The sequence below is a fragment of the Lygodium microphyllum genome, chromosome 19, assembly GCF_053477565.2.
Source record: "Lygodium microphyllum isolate KBCC chromosome 19, Lygodium_microphyllum_v1.1.10, whole genome shotgun sequence".
Taxonomy (NCBI): Eukaryota; Viridiplantae; Streptophyta; class Polypodiopsida; order Schizaeales; family Lygodiaceae; genus Lygodium; species Lygodium microphyllum.
In genome coordinates, this window is record NC_141153.1 from 47,741,264 (window position 1) to 47,761,280 (window position 20,017).

A 20,017-nucleotide genomic window follows, 5' to 3' on the forward strand; every position below is an offset into this window, starting at 1 on the left:
GTGGTAGTGGTGGTGCTCATGGTAGTAAAATTATTGAGGGGAGTGAGATGTTGGTGGTTAGAGTCCCTAACATATGAGAGAGAGAGAGAGAGAGAGAGGAGAATTGGTTGTGGTTCTAATAAGGAGGGGGAGAGTAAGATGTGGTGGTGGCGATGCTAGTGGTGGTGGTGGTAGGGATAGTGGTGGAGGTGATGGTGGCAATGGAGGAGCAGGAGTGGCGCTTGATATATGTCCAAAAGAAAAGGGGGACCAATTGGACTATGTGGAATAAAATTGGAGGCTACCAAAAAAAGCTCGCTTCTCGCATGCACTCTTATAATCGAATCATACTTTTGGAGAGTTACAAATCCAGAGCCATATACTTCCTGGATCAATCCTAGCTGGCGAAGCTTGAAGAACTCCTTCATTTTCAAGGCATGATAGAAAGGAGAAAGATACCTTCCATGCACATCTCCTTTTATGATGTCCCATGTAGCAATAGTCTCCAAGACTCTAGTGTCTCTACACCACTACTTCCACCAAAGATGTGTTTTGCTTGATAGTTTCAACTTAGCTAACATGGCCTAGTTAGGGATGCTTGTACCTACGACTCAAAAATAGTCTTCTATATATTCAATCCAAACTCCAACATCTGTTTCCACATCCTTACCCTTCCCATCAAACTTGGGTGGTCGTAGGGGTGGTGGTGGCAATGGAGTAGCAACAATGGCACTTGATATATGCCCAAAAGAAAAAGAGGACCAAGTGGACTATGTGGAATAAAATTGAAGGTTGCCAAAAAAAAAGCTCGCTTCTCTCAAGCACTCTCATAGTCGAAGCATACGTTTGGAGAGTTATAAATACAAAGTCATGTGCTTCCAACCTCAACCCTAGCTAGTGAAGCTCGAAGAACTAGTTCATTTTCAAGGCATGATAGGAAGGTGAAAGATACCTTCCATGCACAACTTCTTTTATGATTTCCCATGTGGCAACAATTCGCTTGATAGTTTCAACTTAGCTAACATGGCTTGGTTAGGGGTGCTTGTCCTTGCAGCTCAAAAATAGTCTTCTATAGATTCAATCCAAACTTCAACATATATTCCACGTTCTTACCATTCCCATCAGACTTGGAAGGTTTTATCTACTTGAGAAGAAATTTCTTCTATTTGTAGTTCAATAGGAGAGCAATGATACCCAAAATATCCTAATTTTACAATGCATAAGGAACTAGTTTAATACACATCATAAAGCTTATTCACCTTTTAACTTAAGATTTTCTTGAAGGACTGTAGTTTTTGCACATATTGAAGAGAAAGAAATATCTTTTACTAAAATTATTTACAATAGCCAAAGGTATTAGATCATGACACAGGTTCTCCTATGAAGATTCACCCATGGAAATCCGATGCATCGATAGTATCATAGCAAGGAGGCCCAACAAAAACTTCTAGAATTCTAGTTTGGAAGGAAGGTATGGGTAGCCTTCTTTACAATAATTTTTGCGATGAGAGTGGCTTAGGATAACAACTCTATCAACCATAATGGCTCAATTTTCTTGCTCATAGACATAATGGTTTTATGAATCGAGCATCCATCTGTGTGGAGGGTAGAGTTTGATTTTGGTTATTCAAAATTAAATAAGCAGATAATATTTAGACTTTCCATCCACTAAATTCACTTCAACTTTGTTTGGATGTAAGCAAGATGATCCACGTTTGATGAGGAAGTATATGCCTTTACACATCTAATGTCCTCCACCGTATAGTGAAAATGGGTTATAAATTCAACCCAAAGTATACATGAATCAATCTCTCATGCCAGAAGTTTAGAGAGTGCATGGTTGATTTAAATATGGCCCAAAATACTAAGAATCTTTTCTAGGCTTCATCACTCTGATCCAAATTCACTAAGCATTAGTAGCATAAATAATTTCTTCTCAACAAACTCTTGTGTAATTTTATTAGTTTTCAAACAATATTTAGATTTACGAATAAAATTTTCTTTGCCTAATACTACATGTAGCTTGCCTAACTAAAAGCATATTGACAGTACGTATTTTAGTAGCCCATTAAGAAGTAATCAAGATTACTGCCATCCGAAACTCCTTACAATAACCAAACATTCATAACCCTGAACTACTTGAGTTTACCTTGTAGGGGAATCTCCAAATCAATCCCACAAAGGATCGATATGGAAAAATAGGGATCATAATATAGCATACTATAGTCTCTTATTAGCCATCTAGCATAAGCTTCTGAGATGATTGCATTTGCTATCATCCCTAAAGCTGAAGCAACCCATTGGCACACTTGATTCAAAGAGAGTAATAAAAGAGGGGGAGTGATGCATATCAACCTCTCTATCCATGAGATACAATCTCAACTCTAGCCCCTAAAATGGCACTGGTTAGATTCTAATGATGGCATGCTAGGATAGTCAATATTCGGCTCTTCCTAGCTTTGCCTAATCAAGTTACAATAGAAGCCTCTTGGCTAATCGAAACCACCTTGCCAATTGGAAAGATCTATCATCAGGGATCTAAGCACCCACTTCCCTCAAATGACTTTTTTAGTTTTCTACTTAATCTAGCACAATTTAGTTAGACATTTAGAAATCAACATCATTAATTAATCCTTTTAAATAATGTTCGTTCATGTAAATTAGTCACATACATGAATACCATTTCAAATAGTCCTTTGAAAATGGTTACAAATAAAGTATTTATCTACACATTCTCCAAGGTGCAATTTCACACCAACATTTTGTCCCTTACATCGGGCCACATATCCAAAGTATCCAGATATTCATGTCCAACTTTCCTAGGCACTATTCATCAATCCACCCTCGACTAGCATTGGGGCCTTTTGAAAGAACCTATCCGGGGCTTGTAGGGTTTCTTCTCTATCCCAATCTGCTATCAAGCATATGCTAGGAATTACAACCAGAGCCCCATTTGTCCCCACTTGCCTCAAGAGTAGAGTCAATTGCTATAAAGAGACCTCTCATCACTAATGCATGTCCTAACTTCCAAGACAGAACTGATTTCTCATGAGGGAATCCCAATGAGAGACTTAGTGTTTGTCAACTCACTACTTTAAGAGTTTTTTCAAGATTCAATAAAAAATAAGACAAATATTATATCTCATCTAGGAAAGCATCTCTTTCCAAATCCAGTAACCTAGTTTCTTAATACTTCAAACAAGTCATTTCATGCATCAACTTTCCCTTTTCCATAACAAGTTTGAATTCTCTTTAAAATGGAACAAGAATAAAAAATCTCTTGTAATATCCCACAAAGGGAAATCAATTAGTTTTATCTTGATGCCTTTCCTATATCATAAGGTTTTTTATCCAACATTTTGTCATACACAATCACTATTTTATTGTCTTAGAAAGTATATTGAAATAGAAAGAGAGTACCTGGTCTTGAGTTAAAGCAATAGGGATATTGTCTATGTGCACCAATTCTCATCTAGCTTTGACATTCTTTTGCTTAGGGGCCATCCTTCTCATGCAAATTCTCCTAAGGTGTTCTTTATAGTTTCCTTCTTGGATCCTTGGTGATCCTTGAGCACTTTGACCTTGAGACCATGACTTAACAAAGTAGAGGAAGTGAAGGTATTTGATGGGTGGTTAATCTAGGTTAGAGAGAGGGGTGGTACAAGATTTGTGTGGAGAGTAGGCTAGTGAAGAGTGTGAAAAATAACATATTGATAAGCATGGTGAATACGATATTAGGAGTGTATGGAGAGGGAATTGTTCATGGGATTTCAAAATCTTGTCCCTTTCTTCTCACTCGTTCCCTCTCTATCTCTTACTCTCTCCTCAATATTTTCTTTCTCTCTCTCTCACTATCTTGCCACTGTCTCCCTCTCGTCACTATCTCTATCTCTCCCCCTCTATCCCCTTCTCTCTCTCTCTCTCTCTCTCTCTCTCTCTCTCTCTCTCTCTCTCTCTCTCTCTCTCTCTCTCTCTCTCTCTCTCTCTCTCTCTCTCTCTCTCTCTCTCTCTCTCATAGAGTATCATTACACAATTTTTTTTAAAATTATCCCCTATAAGCCTTGAAGGTTTAAGGCATATATAGCCTTTAGCCTCCCTATCACTCAGCATGCTTTACACTTCCATGTTCTAGTTTTTCTCCTTGTGTTATTTGTAGGATCGATCTTGGTGCATCCTTTTTGTGGGTTTGATTGGTGATAATAGCGATAACATTGTTTTTTGGGATGCTTTGCATTAGTGAAATTGATTCAAATTAGGATTGTTCTTTGTATGATTATGAGCTTTATGTGATCATGATTTGTAGCAAAGGATAGTATGTTGGTCATTAACAAAGTAGCTATGACATCAACATGATTTGTGCAAGCTTGACAACAACTAATTATGATAGTGATGGTGATATACGCAAGGCCAAGTGATGACGAGACTAACTACTAACAGGGGGAGGAATCATTTTATTCGAAAGCTTTTAAGCTTTAATTAAATTTATTAAGATTAATCATTTCATGGTTAAGCCATTACGTAATCCATCATGCATGCAATGTATCGACAACAATAGATGAGGAAGGCACAACGTTGTGATTGGGCCCTCAGTAATGCTAGCACCTAAGATGTTGTTGTGGAGCAATTTTTGGGCTTGTTGCTTCTCCATAGTGGAGGCAAATTTCACTTAAATGAGCAAAAATGTATGATCCATGTTGACCTTAGCGGGCGACCAGGTATAGTGGTAGGTTATTACTTTGGAGCAGGTGGCATAGGCGATGGCCGCCTAGGCAACATTAGCTGACAAGGAAGCCATCCCCTCCCCTCCTTTGACACTGAGGATATAGAAGGGTGGCTTGGCCCTGCATCCAAGGGCCATCTTGCCATAAGTCAACCGCATGCCTGCCCCACGAGGCCCCTAGCATGGGACAAAAATGGGGGTGTCACTAGCTTCACAAGTTGTGGTTTTTATTGTTTCTTTAAAGAAAGGTCTCCCCCATTTTGAGTCATTTGGCCATTGTTAAGGGGGTCTTCCCCTGTAATCAAGATTTATATGTTCCCCCTCCCCTCGCCCCCCAAGCCAAAGGGAGGTTTTATGGGCCAAGGTAGTGCAATATTTTTCTCTTTTTGTAAAATTCATTTGTAGAGGGAATTTAAACCCAAGAAAACATATATTTCCCACTGCGCATTGATATCTCCTCAAGAACCTAATTTTTTTCCTCAAATGAGAGCTTTCTACCTTATAGATTTAACATGTTAGTTATCTTTGTAAAGATAGTGTTCATGTGGGAGAAATCTATTTTCAAAAGAATATTCTATGGGGCTTGTTGTTAACTTGCTCCTATTCAAACTCAAATTACATACTTCAAGGGATTTAAACTTGGAACTTACACCACAATTTTAGACTTTGACAATGACTTAAATCCATTGTGCACTTCACACACTAAAAATTGAAAGAGGAAATCAAATATAAAATTGACGTTTAACGTGAAGTGAATTGCAAAAATTTAAAAAACACCGTCAAAATCTAAAGAAAATGTTTAAGTCCTTGAGATTTATGAAACTTAATTATAAAAATTGCAAGTATGTGTATTTAATTCAGAAATCCCTCTAAAATTTTGAGGTAAAGGATTTTGTGTTAGCTACCCAAAATATTTCTTATGAAGACAAACATTTGAACCCAAGAAAACACAAAATTGGACATAGATAGGACACACCTAAGTCATTGGCTTGTGTGTGAGAGTTTTGGCTAAGTTAGTTCACCTTCCATACACAAATCAATGACTTGTAGACCTTGCTTCTAAGTGAGGAGAGAGAACCCATTGAGTAGGAGAGGGAATGTCTCAAACATGAAAGAGAAGTTGTAGCGAGTGAGGAAAGAGAATTTATTAACCATTCTTGTGACGCCATGTGTACAAATCTTTAGCTAGTTAACCTACCTCTTATGACATTTAGGTCGACAAAGTTGAAATCACTAATCCACACAATTGATAACTTGGTTATGTGGAGTGTAGCATCTAAAATATACTTAGTTGTGGAGTGACTTGGAGTTTAAGGTATTGATTATAATTAATGAAACTAGTCTAGAAATATAGGAGTTGTTCTCGTGAGGGTTTCAGAGCCCAAACAATTTTCTAGGAGGTTCCTAGTTTTGTGTTTGCAAATGTGTCCACATAGGGGTTTTTGTAAATCCCCCTCAAATAAAAAATTAAAACAACTTGTTCTAAAAGAAAAACAACAATCCCTCATCCCTTAAATTGGAAGGACCTTTAATTTTACCTTTGTTCCATTTAAAAATAGTGGTTTTTTTTTTGGTTGAAAATAGGGCGGGAGGTTTCTCCAAAAAAAACCGCTATTTTGGAGAAAACTGTGACATGGAGGTTTCTCCAAAAAAACCGCTATTTTGGAGAGAACTGTGACATGGAGGAACCTGCAAGTGACACAAAAGCGCACATTCACTCGTCTCCAGAATCGTGCGCTCATCAGACACCACACATCTGTGTGTGTGTGTGTGTTGGTTGACCCTCCAACATGGGGCAGTGGCACTACCATCTGTGCACACAGCAAAGCACAAGAAACAGAAAGAGAGACACAGAGAGAGGGGTGGAGCAAACCTCCCAATCGCAGGACAGACACAGAGGCCTGCCGCACAGCAGCCTGGCTTGTGCCTCTGGCCTTACCAGGACTGTGTTATGCCCGCCCTATCACGACGAGCTTTCGTCCTCGCGGGCCTCTTAGCCTTCGCTGTTGCATCCTTCCTCTCCTTCCCGGCATCAATAGCTCCAGGTTTGTCCCAATCTCTTTCCTTTGCAGCTTATCTGAGTTAATTTTTATTTAGCTCAAGCTATGGATGCTTCAACGTCTGTTCATGGACCTTTCAACTAAGGGCTTGTCTCATTTGAAAGGGGTATTTGTAGTACCTGAGCAAATCCTGTACCTGCCACTTCAGATTTGCAGCATTTGAAAGGGGAATTCATAGTATCTGAGGAAATCCTGTTAGCTTAATGTATGGATGCCTAAAACATGGATCAGTTCACGATAGACAGACCGGCAATGCCTTGATCTCTATGCATCGCAGAGTATGGAAGGTGGAATTTGAACGTAGTTTTGTGTGGTAATTGTAATGTTCATATGTGAGGGGTCCTGTAGGTTCGAGATTACAGAACCTGGGCCGGGCAGTTAAACCTCCTGTTGTTATTGTTAACTTTCAATGATCAATCACACGGGTTGCTCTGTGCCTCCTACAGTGAGATCTAACCTTCTGCGGTCATGCGATCACTGCATCACTGTAAACTATCAGTCGCCTTCTTGTCATCACCATCATTATAATCATCATCATCATAATTCTTATTGTTCTCATCACCTGACAAATGCACACCAATCTGAGCTCCTATTTGGTTAAACTAGTTACTACAGCTAGTCAGACATTTCCTGTGTGGAGTTTTAAAATATGGGTCTATTGCAAGTTTATGAATGGGTCTAGGAATATTTTACGTAGTTGGAATGTGTGAGGGTGGGCACAGAGCTCATGAGCAGTCAATCTATCTCGTGCCTATGGCCACAATATTCCATGTGATGCTGCTACAAGCAAAGAGACTGATGCTATACTGTTTTCAGCTTTGAGTTTCCTTGCTCAGATTCAATCTCTGTTGTAGAAATCTTAGGACATAAGGGCGCAGTACATATGTGGGCCTTTCAGTTTTTAACCTAGTACTGTGATTCACAAGGCCACACACACTGACACTCTTAACAGTTACCTGACTTCTCATCAAACAGTCCAAGGAAACAGCCAGGAGGAATCATCAGTTTTGATGTAATGAGACCAAACTAGCATACTTGTGAGGAAAATTAGCAGTGGCCTGAATATAGGTTCACCATTTATGTTTAATAAATCTCGAGTTAACACCTCTCAAGCTCAATAAATCTCCCATTTAATAGTTACACATACAGCAATAGACCCCAAGTGAGAGATAATACACTAAACGTTGATAGTTGAATTAGTTATGATGTTAGATGTGATGTGGAATTCAAGCATGCATTCTCTATAAATAAGCAAAAGATAAACTGAGTTGCTTGGAAGATGTAAGTGGTGGAAATGTGTATGTGGCACAGCCAGCTAGATGGCGCAAGACTTGTGCTGAGAGCACAAAGGCCTTGATAAGCTGAAAAGCAATTTTGACACTGATTATGAACATTCCATAGGGGCTACTCACTTGCTACATCGATTACAAACATTTGATGTGGGGTAGCTCCTTTGTTACATACGAGAGTCTGAACATTAAAGTAGGAGATTATTAGAATGGAGCATGAGTTTTAGCTCATGGCTCCATCTATATGAGATCCTTGTGGCTTGACTGTTGTATTCTTTTGCTGAGGAAGGAATGTAGGCTAGAACATTTATGGATATTCTCACATCTCTGTCTTTGTGAAAATTGTATGCAATTTGTTTTTGATTGCCTGCTATATCCAGCTATCATAGGCCACGCCAACCAGGTTGGGTTTGTTCTTTCACAGACATGGCCACTGAGAAAGGTTCGACCACTGTTGCAGATGCTATCAAAGATATTGGGCTTCAGAAGATCAAAGGTCCCTCAGATTCAAGCAATGTGAAAGTAGGGTCGTTTTGGGAAGATCAGGTGCATGTTACCACCTTGCAGTCAATTTTATGTTGTGTACAGGTGCTGTTTCAGTATATATAGAGTCTGGGTCTGGATGCCTGAATTGCTTCATATACACACTGCTAGATTGTTTTCTTCATATGTAACAGTAGTGAAATGCATCTTCAATGTCACGGTTGTCAGATAGCAGTTGTTCACATTCTCCGAAGATTTGGTTGCAAGCTATGCAGAGCCAATGCCTTGGAGTTGCAGAAGGTCGTTCCTATTCTGGAAGCAAACAATGTGCGGGTTGTGGCTGTTGGTATGGGTGCTTCTGTTTGAGCATTCTACATGCAAGAAAGTTGTTGGTTTCTGGGGCTGATTTGGCTTCTGTATTTAGGCATTGAGGAGCTTGGCCTGGAGGAATTTTTACAAGCGGGTTATTGGAATAGTGAGCTCTACATTGACGATGGAAAGAAAATTCACCAGGCATTGAACATCAAGTCTGTAGGACTTATGGGTGCAGTTATAATGCTGTATAATGTAAGAGATGCTATCAAGAAGTCCAAGGATGTGCCAGGAAACCTGAAGGGTGATGGAAGGTGAGCAGTTAGTTAGTTTCTTTTGATGGGAAGATCTGAATTTGGTAACACATCCATACTTTCATATAACCAGAAAAGGTACAAATATTAACCTGTTTTGTTATAATTTCGAATTTAACAAGTGCAGGCAACTTGGGGCTACTTTTGTGTTTGCAAAAGGAGGTGCAATGCTGATGGACTTCAGGCAGAAAGATTTTGCGGACCACCCTTCTGGTCGTTCCATTCTTGAGGCTTGTGGCATTGATCCAAATCTTTACTCTGGTGATTCAGAGAGCAAAGCAGAGGTGGTCTGTGAAGGCTGATCACCAATTTGCAGAGTTTGTGAACAAGCTTCTATTGTGCAAACGTCAGATCTTTCTAGTTTTATGGCATTTGCTTGTTGGTCTTGTATGTATTAGATTTGCTCTTTGGGTTTGTATGGTGTACATTATGAATCTATGATATTGAAATTCGGTCGGCTCTGTATGCTGTTTGTAATAAGGGATAGCTCTGCTTCCAGCATAATCAAGCTAGAGTGGAACATGGAATTATCACTGTGGAAGCTATGTGTCTTCCTGCAAGACACTAGGTCCTAATTTGCACAACGAGTTTAGTAGAAGATCAGAGAATCCAAAATAGATCCTTAAATATTTATTACAGTAGTTAAGTGGAGGTTTGCAAAAGTATGGCTTGAGCGCCCAAGCATGAACACACACACTTGACTATGGAGGCGCCTCATTGTCCTATCCAGGACAGCCTTTCAACACCCGCACCACTCATCCACGATCAGTCTCTTCTATTGCATTTAGTCACAAATGCTCTAAATCACCCAATCTCACAAGTGCTCTAGTTCATCGACAAGGTGCACATAGAAGGGAAGAGTAAGTTGCATTTGTTGATACCATCAATTCAAATCTGTGCCATTTTTGAAAACATGCTGTACAATCCCAAAACAGCCCAACACCTGAGCGAAGTTTCATGAAGTTAATAGATTCTTAAAAACACAATGGATGGCCTAAGTGTGCCCTGTCCTCAAATAATTTAATGTTTGTGCCTTTGGAGAAAACATCATGTGTTCTCACGACACATGCAAAGCCATGATTTGATGTCTATGGACCCTACACACCTTGGTCGTTGCCATCATCATGACCTATCTTATGTAATACCCTCCATATAGTCCTTTTACTTTGTTATCTGTTCGACTTGGTCCTATGCCTGAAGTCAGGGAAGAGTGTCACCAAATTGTCTTGTGCATGGAGTAATCCTTATGCTAAAGAATATATTGAAGCTTCTTTCTTTGCATAGCCTCCTATCCATAGATTGATGCTCTGTTTCAAACTCTTAAGACACTAAGGTGATCAAGATTTAAGCAAGTATGGCTACAAGAACCCAAGCATGATCAAACATGCTATACTTTGAATTCATGGAGTCGTCTAATTGTCATACGTGGGACAACCTAACGTCTACATTACCCATCCTCGATTAGTCTCCTACTGCATTTAGCCACAAACACTTTAAATTGCTTGATCTCATAAACATTCTAATTCCACACACTGCATGCAATAGGCACGAACAGGAGGGAAGTTGTGCTTGTTGATCACCATCCAACCGCCATGGGTTGATTACCCAACACACACACGGCCAAGATTTACTTTTCGCCATGACCTTGGATGCTATGATCGCCACCCTTGTTTCGCCATCCACACGACGCTCTTGCCCAGTCGTCCACCATGTCCATTCCATGGCATGCCCGGTGCTTAAGCTCGTGTATTAGAACTTCAGATGTTTCCCATCACAGAGCCTCCCAGTACGTTCAAAGCAAGGGTAAGGAGTTTTCGCCAAATTGACGCATCCAAGCCGTATTGCCTCGTGCACAGGGTAGGCCATACGCAGATATCGAAGCTTCTTCCCCTGCGTACTCTTTTTGTTCCTATGAAGCAATACTTAATTAGCAACTGTTAGATACTGGCAAATACATGTTTGTACAAGTATGGCTCCAAGAGCCCAAGCATGAACTTCGAACCCACGAAACCGCTCCCCTGACTTATCAGCCCAACAATGCCCACATTAGTCTTCTACTGCATTCTGGATCGCCCGATTTCATGAAAATTCCAAATTTTAGACATGATCGACAGGCAAGAATCGAAAGTATGCTATCGATAACCCCGAATGTTGTTTAAGTTTTGCCGCTTTAGTTGATTAAAACACAGCAAACATCGTGTGCCATGTCGTCAACATATTTAACGTTGAGACTTCGTAGCAAATGTCTCGTACACTCCCGCCGTGATCTGCTTTTTCACATGCCCGAGTGCTATGATCACCCCACAACCCTACAGGCCATCATTACTACTGTTGCAATGAGTTGTTTTGCCATTGATATGGCTCTTGTACACCTCAGGCTTGCCTAGTGTACAAGGGCATGTATGTGCCCCGGCAGTGCGTAGGTGCATTACTTTGCATGAGTGAAGTTAGGAATCCCGTGAATTCTGAACTTTCAAGTTATGCATTGTATTATTAATGATTGGAAAGGAACCCCAAGTCATTGATATGGAGGAATACCTTATATTATTAATGATCTTAAAGGAACCCCCAAGTCATTGATATAGACGAATACACTATTCATAGCATTGCTAATGATTTTATAAGTGCATGTATCTCACTTCATTTATGTGTGGAGGATTATTTGGTGCAAGCTACAAGCACTGTAGTTGTCTTGCACTCCTAAACTAAGAGGTTTTTATGTGAAAAATGAGCCAATCAAGAGTGCACTAGAGATTGCTCAAGTGTACCTTCTATCTTAAGGCAAAGATAATTATTTTGGCATTGATTCACTTAGAACATGACAATGCTGAAATAACATGTTCCTACATCATGTACAAAAAACCCTTAAAAATCATGTAGCCCTAGAATTTTTTATTATTTAGCCTTTTTGCAAATTCCAGTCATGATAGTTCATGTCATTTGGTTGATGGCATATGGCCCTTTTTGTAGCTGAACAGGTGCTGCCTTGTTTAAGAGCCAATGTTCCTACTATTTTTGGAGAGAGAGAATGTGTACTTGTGTGCATCCACGAGTGAGGGAGAGAATGTGTGCCTATATACATGCACAAGTGCACATCATTCACAAGTGCACATGTATGCATGCATGCAACTTATTCATAAAATGAATTCCAATGATATTGACTCTCCTTCCTTAGTATATTAGCATGTCATACGGCTGTATGAATTATGTTAATCGTAATATTCTACAAAATTCTTATAGTAATATTTTTAGACACTTACAATATTGTATACAATGTTCAAGTGTTAAGTCCAAATTGAACATATATGAAATTCATGGAGTAATTCTTTTGAACTATTGCGGGTTGAAAATAAGGCAAATTCAAGTTTTTAACACAAACCTAAATGTAATAATCCACAAAACATGGCATGCCATGCCATCAAGTGTTTTCAAGTAAGTGTGTATCTATATTAACTCATGTTGAAACATTATTCCCATTGGACAAAGGTTTTTATGTTTGTGGGAGGGCAAGAAGAGACTCTATCACCCTACCAAAGTTCATTGGTGAAGTCATGGGGTAAGAGATTCAAAGGTTGATGAGTGACATCAAGTGATTTATTGACATTGATGAGAGGGAAAATCAAAGCAACAATCAATTGTACATTTACTTGAATTACACAAATGGAGAATTGAGTACTTTAGCTCACACCAAAGAATTGAAGATGGGAACCCACAATGATATTTAAATCATTCTAAATATTTGATGGAGTTGGATATCTTGGTTGTTGATGTTGGCATATGTAGGTTATCAAAAGGCAACATGTAAACAATGTTAAGATGGACTTTCTTTTAATTATACTTTACAATACTTTCTTCAACTTGAGTCTAGACTTTTCTTTTTGTAAAAACTTTTGTTACTCTCACCAACTTGGGTGAAAATCCATCATGAAGTACAAGTCAAATGTGGAAGTATTGCAAAATATTTTTGAATATAGAGACCAAGTTTTGCATTCAAGAGGAAAATACAAAGGTTAAACCTTCACTCATGTCATTATTTGTAATTGGAGTTTGTAATAAGAATTGATAACCTACTACTTTGTGTATGTGCACATGCACGTGCATGTGTGTGCATGCGTGAACCTAGACAATCTTTGCCTAGCAATCAATAAGCAGACCACTTTAGTTTAGGAACACTTGCTCACCCACACACTTTTGTCCTTTCACTCCATCTTAGCCCCACCCCCTACTTAACTAAGTGACTAACTAGTTTATTAATGCTACCTGCCTAGCTAAAAGGGTCATATCTAGGATGAATAAGCACCTACATATGTGTTAATATCACTTTGCCATTCTCTCTCTCTCTCTCTCTCTCTCTCTCTCTCTCTCTCTCTCTCTCTCTCTCTCTCTCTCTCTCTCTCTCTCTCTCTCTCTCTCTCTCTCTCTCTCTCTCTCTCTGAAACTTAAATTAAATAAGTCAAGTATATACATCATGCCTTTTGGCCAACCATAAAAATCTTAACAATTCACAAGCCAAAAGGCTATCAAACCCTAGCACACAAACTTAACGTCAATAGCACAACAAGAGTAGAGCAAACAATATCCAACCAAGAAGCAAGCACGTCAGGGAGGAACAGATCCACTGAAATCATGGAAGAGATATACCATAACAATAATCCTCGAACACACACCGTATGACCATGCATGTCTGAGGCCAAATAAAAAATGAAGGCATTACAAGTGCACCAAATATGCAACAGAGTTGTCCATCTGAGAAAATGGAAGAGCCGAGGGTGATTAGATTGGAAAGTGGACAAAGAAGGCAACTTGCCCAAGACCCAAAAATGGACAAATGTCTATTGTCGAATCACCGAGGTCCACACACATGAAGCAAAGCTCCAAATCTATCTCACTAGAGGGCAGGAGATGACGAGATGAATCGGTGTCTCATCACATGTAGCACAAAAGGTAGGAGATGAATTGGTGTCTCATCACATGTAGCACAAAAGATAGCTGTGTCACATGAGATTTTGCAAGCACATAGCATATCCCCAATGAGAAGATCTCTAATAAGCAACCTCCATTTGGAAACTTTTCCTTGATAAGGAATATAGGACCTTTAGAATTAAATAAATTTGTCCACCGCTTCTCTGCTATCCCAAGCATGCCAAACTTTATTGGCTTTCTCAGTAACCCATCTCTTATCCTTTATCATCTTATGGTAGATCTGATTAGCCGATCTATTCACGAAATCATCAGGTTTCACAAATATCAAATCTTGCTAAGGGAAAGTAGGTTGAAAAGCACGCAATGGATTATATTGTTGAAGCTACTTCTACAATGTCAACAAGATGTGGCTATACCTCTAGGCACCCAAAATTATTGGCACATGCGATGGAATGAATAAATACAAGATCAGTCAAGAATGACAGCATTACTTACCATGTAGAACCCCAATTAAGACATCCGATTAAATTTCTCTCTCTCCAAATCTGTATTTGGCTAGTCAAGCAACTTGAAAGTGGCCAACACTTCTATCTATAATGAATTAGCATCCTTTCGGAGGTCTAAAGGATGCCAAACTATAAATCAAAGAATATCTTACCTAAAGGTAATCAAATGAGAATGGAGAATTGACTATGAAGTTTTAAGAGGCTGTGTTGAATTCAATACATTCCGCCAAGATGCTCAAATGACTATGTGACCATGGGAGATACCAATCTCCTCAATAATAAAATTTCCAACTTCAATCTCCATGGATGAGTTTGCACACATAGGGCTTGCAAAAGTTGACCACTATGAAGAGATAAACCAATAATGTCCCCATCATTAGCCATCCTATCTAGCAAAGAGAGCATTGGGTGAGTGACCAATGCAAACAATAAAGGACTTAGAGGGCATCCGTGATTAAAATAACGAGATAATGCAATCTCATCAGTGACTTCCCCATTGAGCGCAACATATGCCACTGCATTTCAAGTGATAGTATCAATAAGAGACTCATATATGGGGACCAAAGCCCATGTTAGCCATCAATTGCCTCATGAAAGACCAACAGATGACATGATCAAATGCCTTTTCAATATACAATTGGATCATAACTTGCTGGCTAGAGGCCTTAGCATAATCAATCCCCATCTACACATTCAAAGCATTATGCATAATATTGTGTCCCTTAATGAAACCATATTGATGTGGATAAATCAATTATGGGAATAATTTCTACAATCTGTTTTGGCAGTAACTTTGGAAAAAGATTTAAATAAGGAACCCATAATAGAAATGGGTCTCCACTATTTCAAAGTACATTCGCAACCATATCACTCTACTTGTTCATCGATTGTGCAATATTCTTTGGAGCATATTTTTGACATAGACAAGAAAAGTGATGAGTTTGACAATTGGTATCATGCAAAGCATCCAAACTTAGCCAACAATTTAAATTTACCATATTCCTCCTCTTGGAGAACTAGTACTCTATATTTCAGCAATTCAAAGCATGTGATCAAGTCATCAAAGGTATCCCCAACCTATTGCATACTAACTACATGCTCTAAAAAAGAGTGCAAATACTGCAATTCAGCATGAATGGCAAATGCATGCTTAATACCATGTGGTTCAAACAACACGTGCATTATCCCTTAAAAACCAAACATGCATCAATACCCTCGGATAGAACTTCTGCAAAATGTAGTAGTCAACTATTGTATATGCCTAAAAATTTGATCTTTCAGCAAGAAGGGCTAATTAAAATGTAGAGGCAAGTGGGCAAGCAGTACCTTGAAAGCATGCACAAGTTGATGAGAAAGGACATGATGCTTCTCAATCCACATGGCAATCATTGCTAGAAGAAAGGAATCACTCTGGTAAATGTACATCCTATCCTGCCTTACCCAAGTGCCTAAAAGTTGGAGAGAGGATATGTAATATGGACTCATCATCCCAAAGCTAACAATGATCTAAAGTATTAGGCCTATACACACCTACCAACCATAGAAGCTTCCCCTCATACATAATCTCCATCACTAGTAGGAATCTACCCCAAACATCCTCAATCACGAACCAATGAAGGCTACAACAAAGATCAAACAACCAACATAACTCTAGATTTATGTAGAACCAAAACACTGAAGAACATTGTAAAATCATTTTTTAAAAATGGGTGGAACCCCTCAACAAGTGCTACTTGTGCTCCACAATGCAAAAAACATCCCAATCACACTAGCAAAAAAAGTAATCCATAACCTATACTGTTGATTTGCTTTGGAAACTCTACTTACTGTTGCAAACATGTACATGATCTATAATACTCTATGCATTAGTCTAAGATGCCTTGGTAATTCAGTGATCATCGCACTATTATTCTAGCAAGGTTGTTGTTTTGTCATATGCCCTATGACATTGTGATAAGCCTATGTCATATGCTCCATGGCATTGTCATATGCCCTAGTACAATTGTTATTGTCATGCACCCTATGGCATTGTGATAGCCCTATAGCATAATAGCTAGATAAATACTAGATTTCTTTTGGTTTTAATGTCACACCCAATGTGATGCCATTAGTGTGGTATGCACTATGGTTGTGTTGTCAAACACAATGTGTGACCATTATTGTTGTATGCACTACAATTGTGGTATATTGACAAGTTAGTATAAAGTAATAATGGTCGTATTAACTCTTGAAGAATATCAGGTTCTAAGATTCATGCCAAACCAAGCATGTTATGGGTGTATATTGTGTGCCTTATCTATGACATGCAACCTAACATGGTTTAGCCTTAAGAAAATATTATAGCACAAAGAAAGTTTGCAAGTTTCTAGATAGCAAGGTAGGCTACCCTTGTTTGCTATCACAAATCATTTGAGGAGGCTTTAAACTTCATTTCATCTTTGCAAACACATGAAAGAAAGGAGAACTCACCATTCAAGATAAAGGCTAGGGTAGGGTGAAGTATTTGTCTCTAGTCGCCCTTTTACAAGGATACATTGAGAACTTATTTTTATCTTGCCTAAGCTAGGAGTAAGTATACACATATGCTGAATGTAATGTAAGATGAATTGTCTTACCATATCAAGCCCTCACATAATGTTAGATGAATTGTCTAACCATATCAGACCCTCATATAATATAACATGAACTGTGATATTCTTCTAAGGTAGTCAACAATGTCATTACTAGAGCATTGTTGTCAAATTGTTCAAGCTCATGTGAATGTCAATCTCATAGCTTACCTAAGGGATGGGCATGGAAGACAATTCATGATGAATCCTAGCCTATCTCCAAGCCTATCCTAGGCTACACATAAGCACATGCTTATCTAGCCTACACCTAAGTGTGCATCCATCTTATGCCTAGCCTAATTAGCAAAACTTAGTCGAGCTTGTCCTAGCCTAAGTGTACTAACCTAGTGCTAGTACTGCTAAGATCCAAAACCCTAAACCTATTATTTTAACATACCTACAAGCAGATTAAGGTACTACAACTATAGACTCGCTAAACTACTAGTCACTAATGAATTACTAATCTACTAATCTACTAGTCTACTAATAATCTATTAATCTAGTATTGTTGTTGCTTATCTACTAAAATTGATGTTCTATTGCTACTACTAGTAGCGTACTAGGCTACTATTACTACTAACCTACTAAATTCTAAACTCACGTATCACCTACTATGAACGTACTAAATCTTAAACTCACCAACCTACCACCCCTACTAATGTATTACTAAAGTACTGCTAACAACCTAAGACCAAAACCTTTTACTAATAACATAGCAATCTTCTTAGTAACCTATTCATGTGTTTCTAAGACTAATCTATTAACCTCTAATATTCGATCCACTAATCACTACCACAACATACCAATCTTCAAACCAACCAACCTACTATTCTACTACCTATAACCATAACATGCTAACAACTAGTCTAACAAATAATAACCTTACTCTCCTAATCTATTAAACACAATATACCTAATGTACTCTACTAAATAGCATACATAGGGTACTAACATCCTACTAGTCTACCTACTAACTTTCTATCTTCAAAAATCCTTCATCCTATTTGATATTACACTTCTTAAATACTTGCATATGAAAACATTTCATTATAATTATTTTATCAAGAAAATAAATATAATGGAAAATAGTTCACATACCCAGTTTAGGATTGATGCAGAGCCCAAACTTGCACATCTCATGATCTCACTACCTACACACAATCTCGCTTAAATATTATGTGCTTTAGGTCATAGGAAATTATATAATAAACTACATTAATACATCAAGTCTAATTTTCCAACAAAAAATGAGTTTTGTGTGTGCATGTGTGCATGTGTGTGCATGTGCATGTGCAAAGTTTGAGACCTTAGGAGGAATCTTGAGAAAACCAAGGTTATGATATTCAACACCTCATCCACCTCTAAGTATCAATTCACATTTGATGGAGAATCAATGGAGGTTTTCCAACAGTAAGTATACTTAAAAGTCACCTTAGAAGGGCCACAATTTTCTTAGAGAGAGACATTAGAGGCTCAACTAGCACGATCATATGCAACATTAGGTGCCCTAGAGGGACAATGCACATATACAATTCCATGAACGATGCACCAAACTATGGCTCTTTGATGCATTCACCCACACTCCTTTATGGGTTAGCCATTTGGGGTGCAAGCCTCTATCACAAGAGGAGATGGCCATTGATAGTTCATGATGGACTAGAGAGGGAGTTTTATGATGGATGGGAGCATATGAGTGACCATTGGTCATGATAATATCACATATGCTACGAGCGAAGAGCTCAACCCCATAGGAGATCATCAAAGCAGAGATGGCAGCAACACCTATGGTGGTTGAGGCGCTACTCCAAGTAATGACTTGTATACATAGATTATGGGAGTTTCCTCAAGATAGATATTCTCAACTAGTATTTGCTTCTCATCTAGAAAATTAGCAATTGAGGGTGATAGACATTGTTGGTCTACTCAAATGGATATATTTTGCAAATCGATAGACTTCCCCCCTATGATTATAACTTGGATTGCCCCACACTTAAATAGTTGATTAGAGCTGAACCATGTGACTAAAGCAAATATATTGAGACTAGAAATGGAGAGACTTGGATTAAGCCCCTTTCTCCACATGGCACGAGGATGGCACACTACCAGAGTCACTTCCTTCATCTCTATGAGGATGGGTTCATTGTTCAACCAAGCAATATCGATACCCATCTGCCACATGGCCTATGTTTGTGAGAGAGAGCCAGAGATAGAGGAGCATTACATCAATCAATATACACTGTACTATGGCATTCAATGCAAATACCACTATCTGTTTCGAGAGGGTTTTGGCCCTATATGATAGGTGAGACAATTTGAGGACCAAAGGGTTTTGGGATTCTTTCTCTTAGAGCTTCAAAGTTGTAGAGCCACTATTCTACGAGATAGGAGCCCCCCCAGAACCAGCTCCACCTAGACAAAGGGTTGTTACTAACTTTTTCACTACTACACAATCTTGGCCAACATTGCTAATAGACAATGAGCAAGGACACATCGCAGAGTAGCTTCATCCTCAGGAGGTATCTCCCTAGACAGAGGAATGGTACTTAATCAAGCAAGATGCCCATATCCACTTGGGAGGAGACCCAAACGCCCTTATCACAAAAAGATTAGAGGTATCACTAAAGTGCACAAGAGAGACAAATGCCGAGGCATCTTAACCACATAGGGCTACCTCTCCACCTTAGAGAGATACTCCATCGAGGGAAAAAGAAGTTCTACCATTTTTATTCTCTTTGTTTCTTCCCTATTTTAGTATTAGTATATAAATTTGTACCATGAGCATATTCATACACATAATACTACCTAATTTCTAGTATCATAGG

At 38.8% G+C, this 20,017-nt stretch overlaps 1 protein-coding gene across 1 annotated transcript; it reads left to right on the plus strand.

Annotated features, from left to right (window-relative positions):
• Window positions 1–6,433: 6,433 nt before the first annotated feature.
• LOC148019834 (uncharacterized) lies at window positions 6,434–9,618 on the plus strand. Its single transcript, XM_087700021.1, has 5 exons — window positions 6,434–6,744; window positions 8,473–8,594; window positions 8,760–8,877; window positions 8,956–9,157; window positions 9,285–9,618. The coding sequence occupies exons 1-5, from the start codon at window positions 6,651–6,653 to the stop codon at window positions 9,457–9,459; spliced, it is 711 nt and encodes a 236-aa protein (XP_087556147.1). The 5' UTR covers window positions 6,434–6,650; the 3' UTR covers window positions 9,460–9,618.
• The last annotated feature ends 10,399 nt before the right edge of the window (window positions 9,619–20,017 follow it).

Bases quoted from the DNA above. Each gene is read 5' to 3' on its own strand.
- LOC148019834 (XM_087700021.1), top strand. From the start codon at position 6,651: ATGCCCGCCCTATCACGACGAGCTTTCGTCCTCGCGGGCCTCTTAGCC. The intron at 8,595-8,759 runs GTGCATGTTACC...CACGGTTGTCAG, and splicing joins GGTCGTTTTGGGAAGATCAG to ATAGCAGTTGTTCACATTCT. The intron at 8,878-8,955 runs GTATGGGTGCTT...TTCTGTATTTAG, and splicing joins TGTGCGGGTTGTGGCTGTTG to GCATTGAGGAGCTTGGCCTG.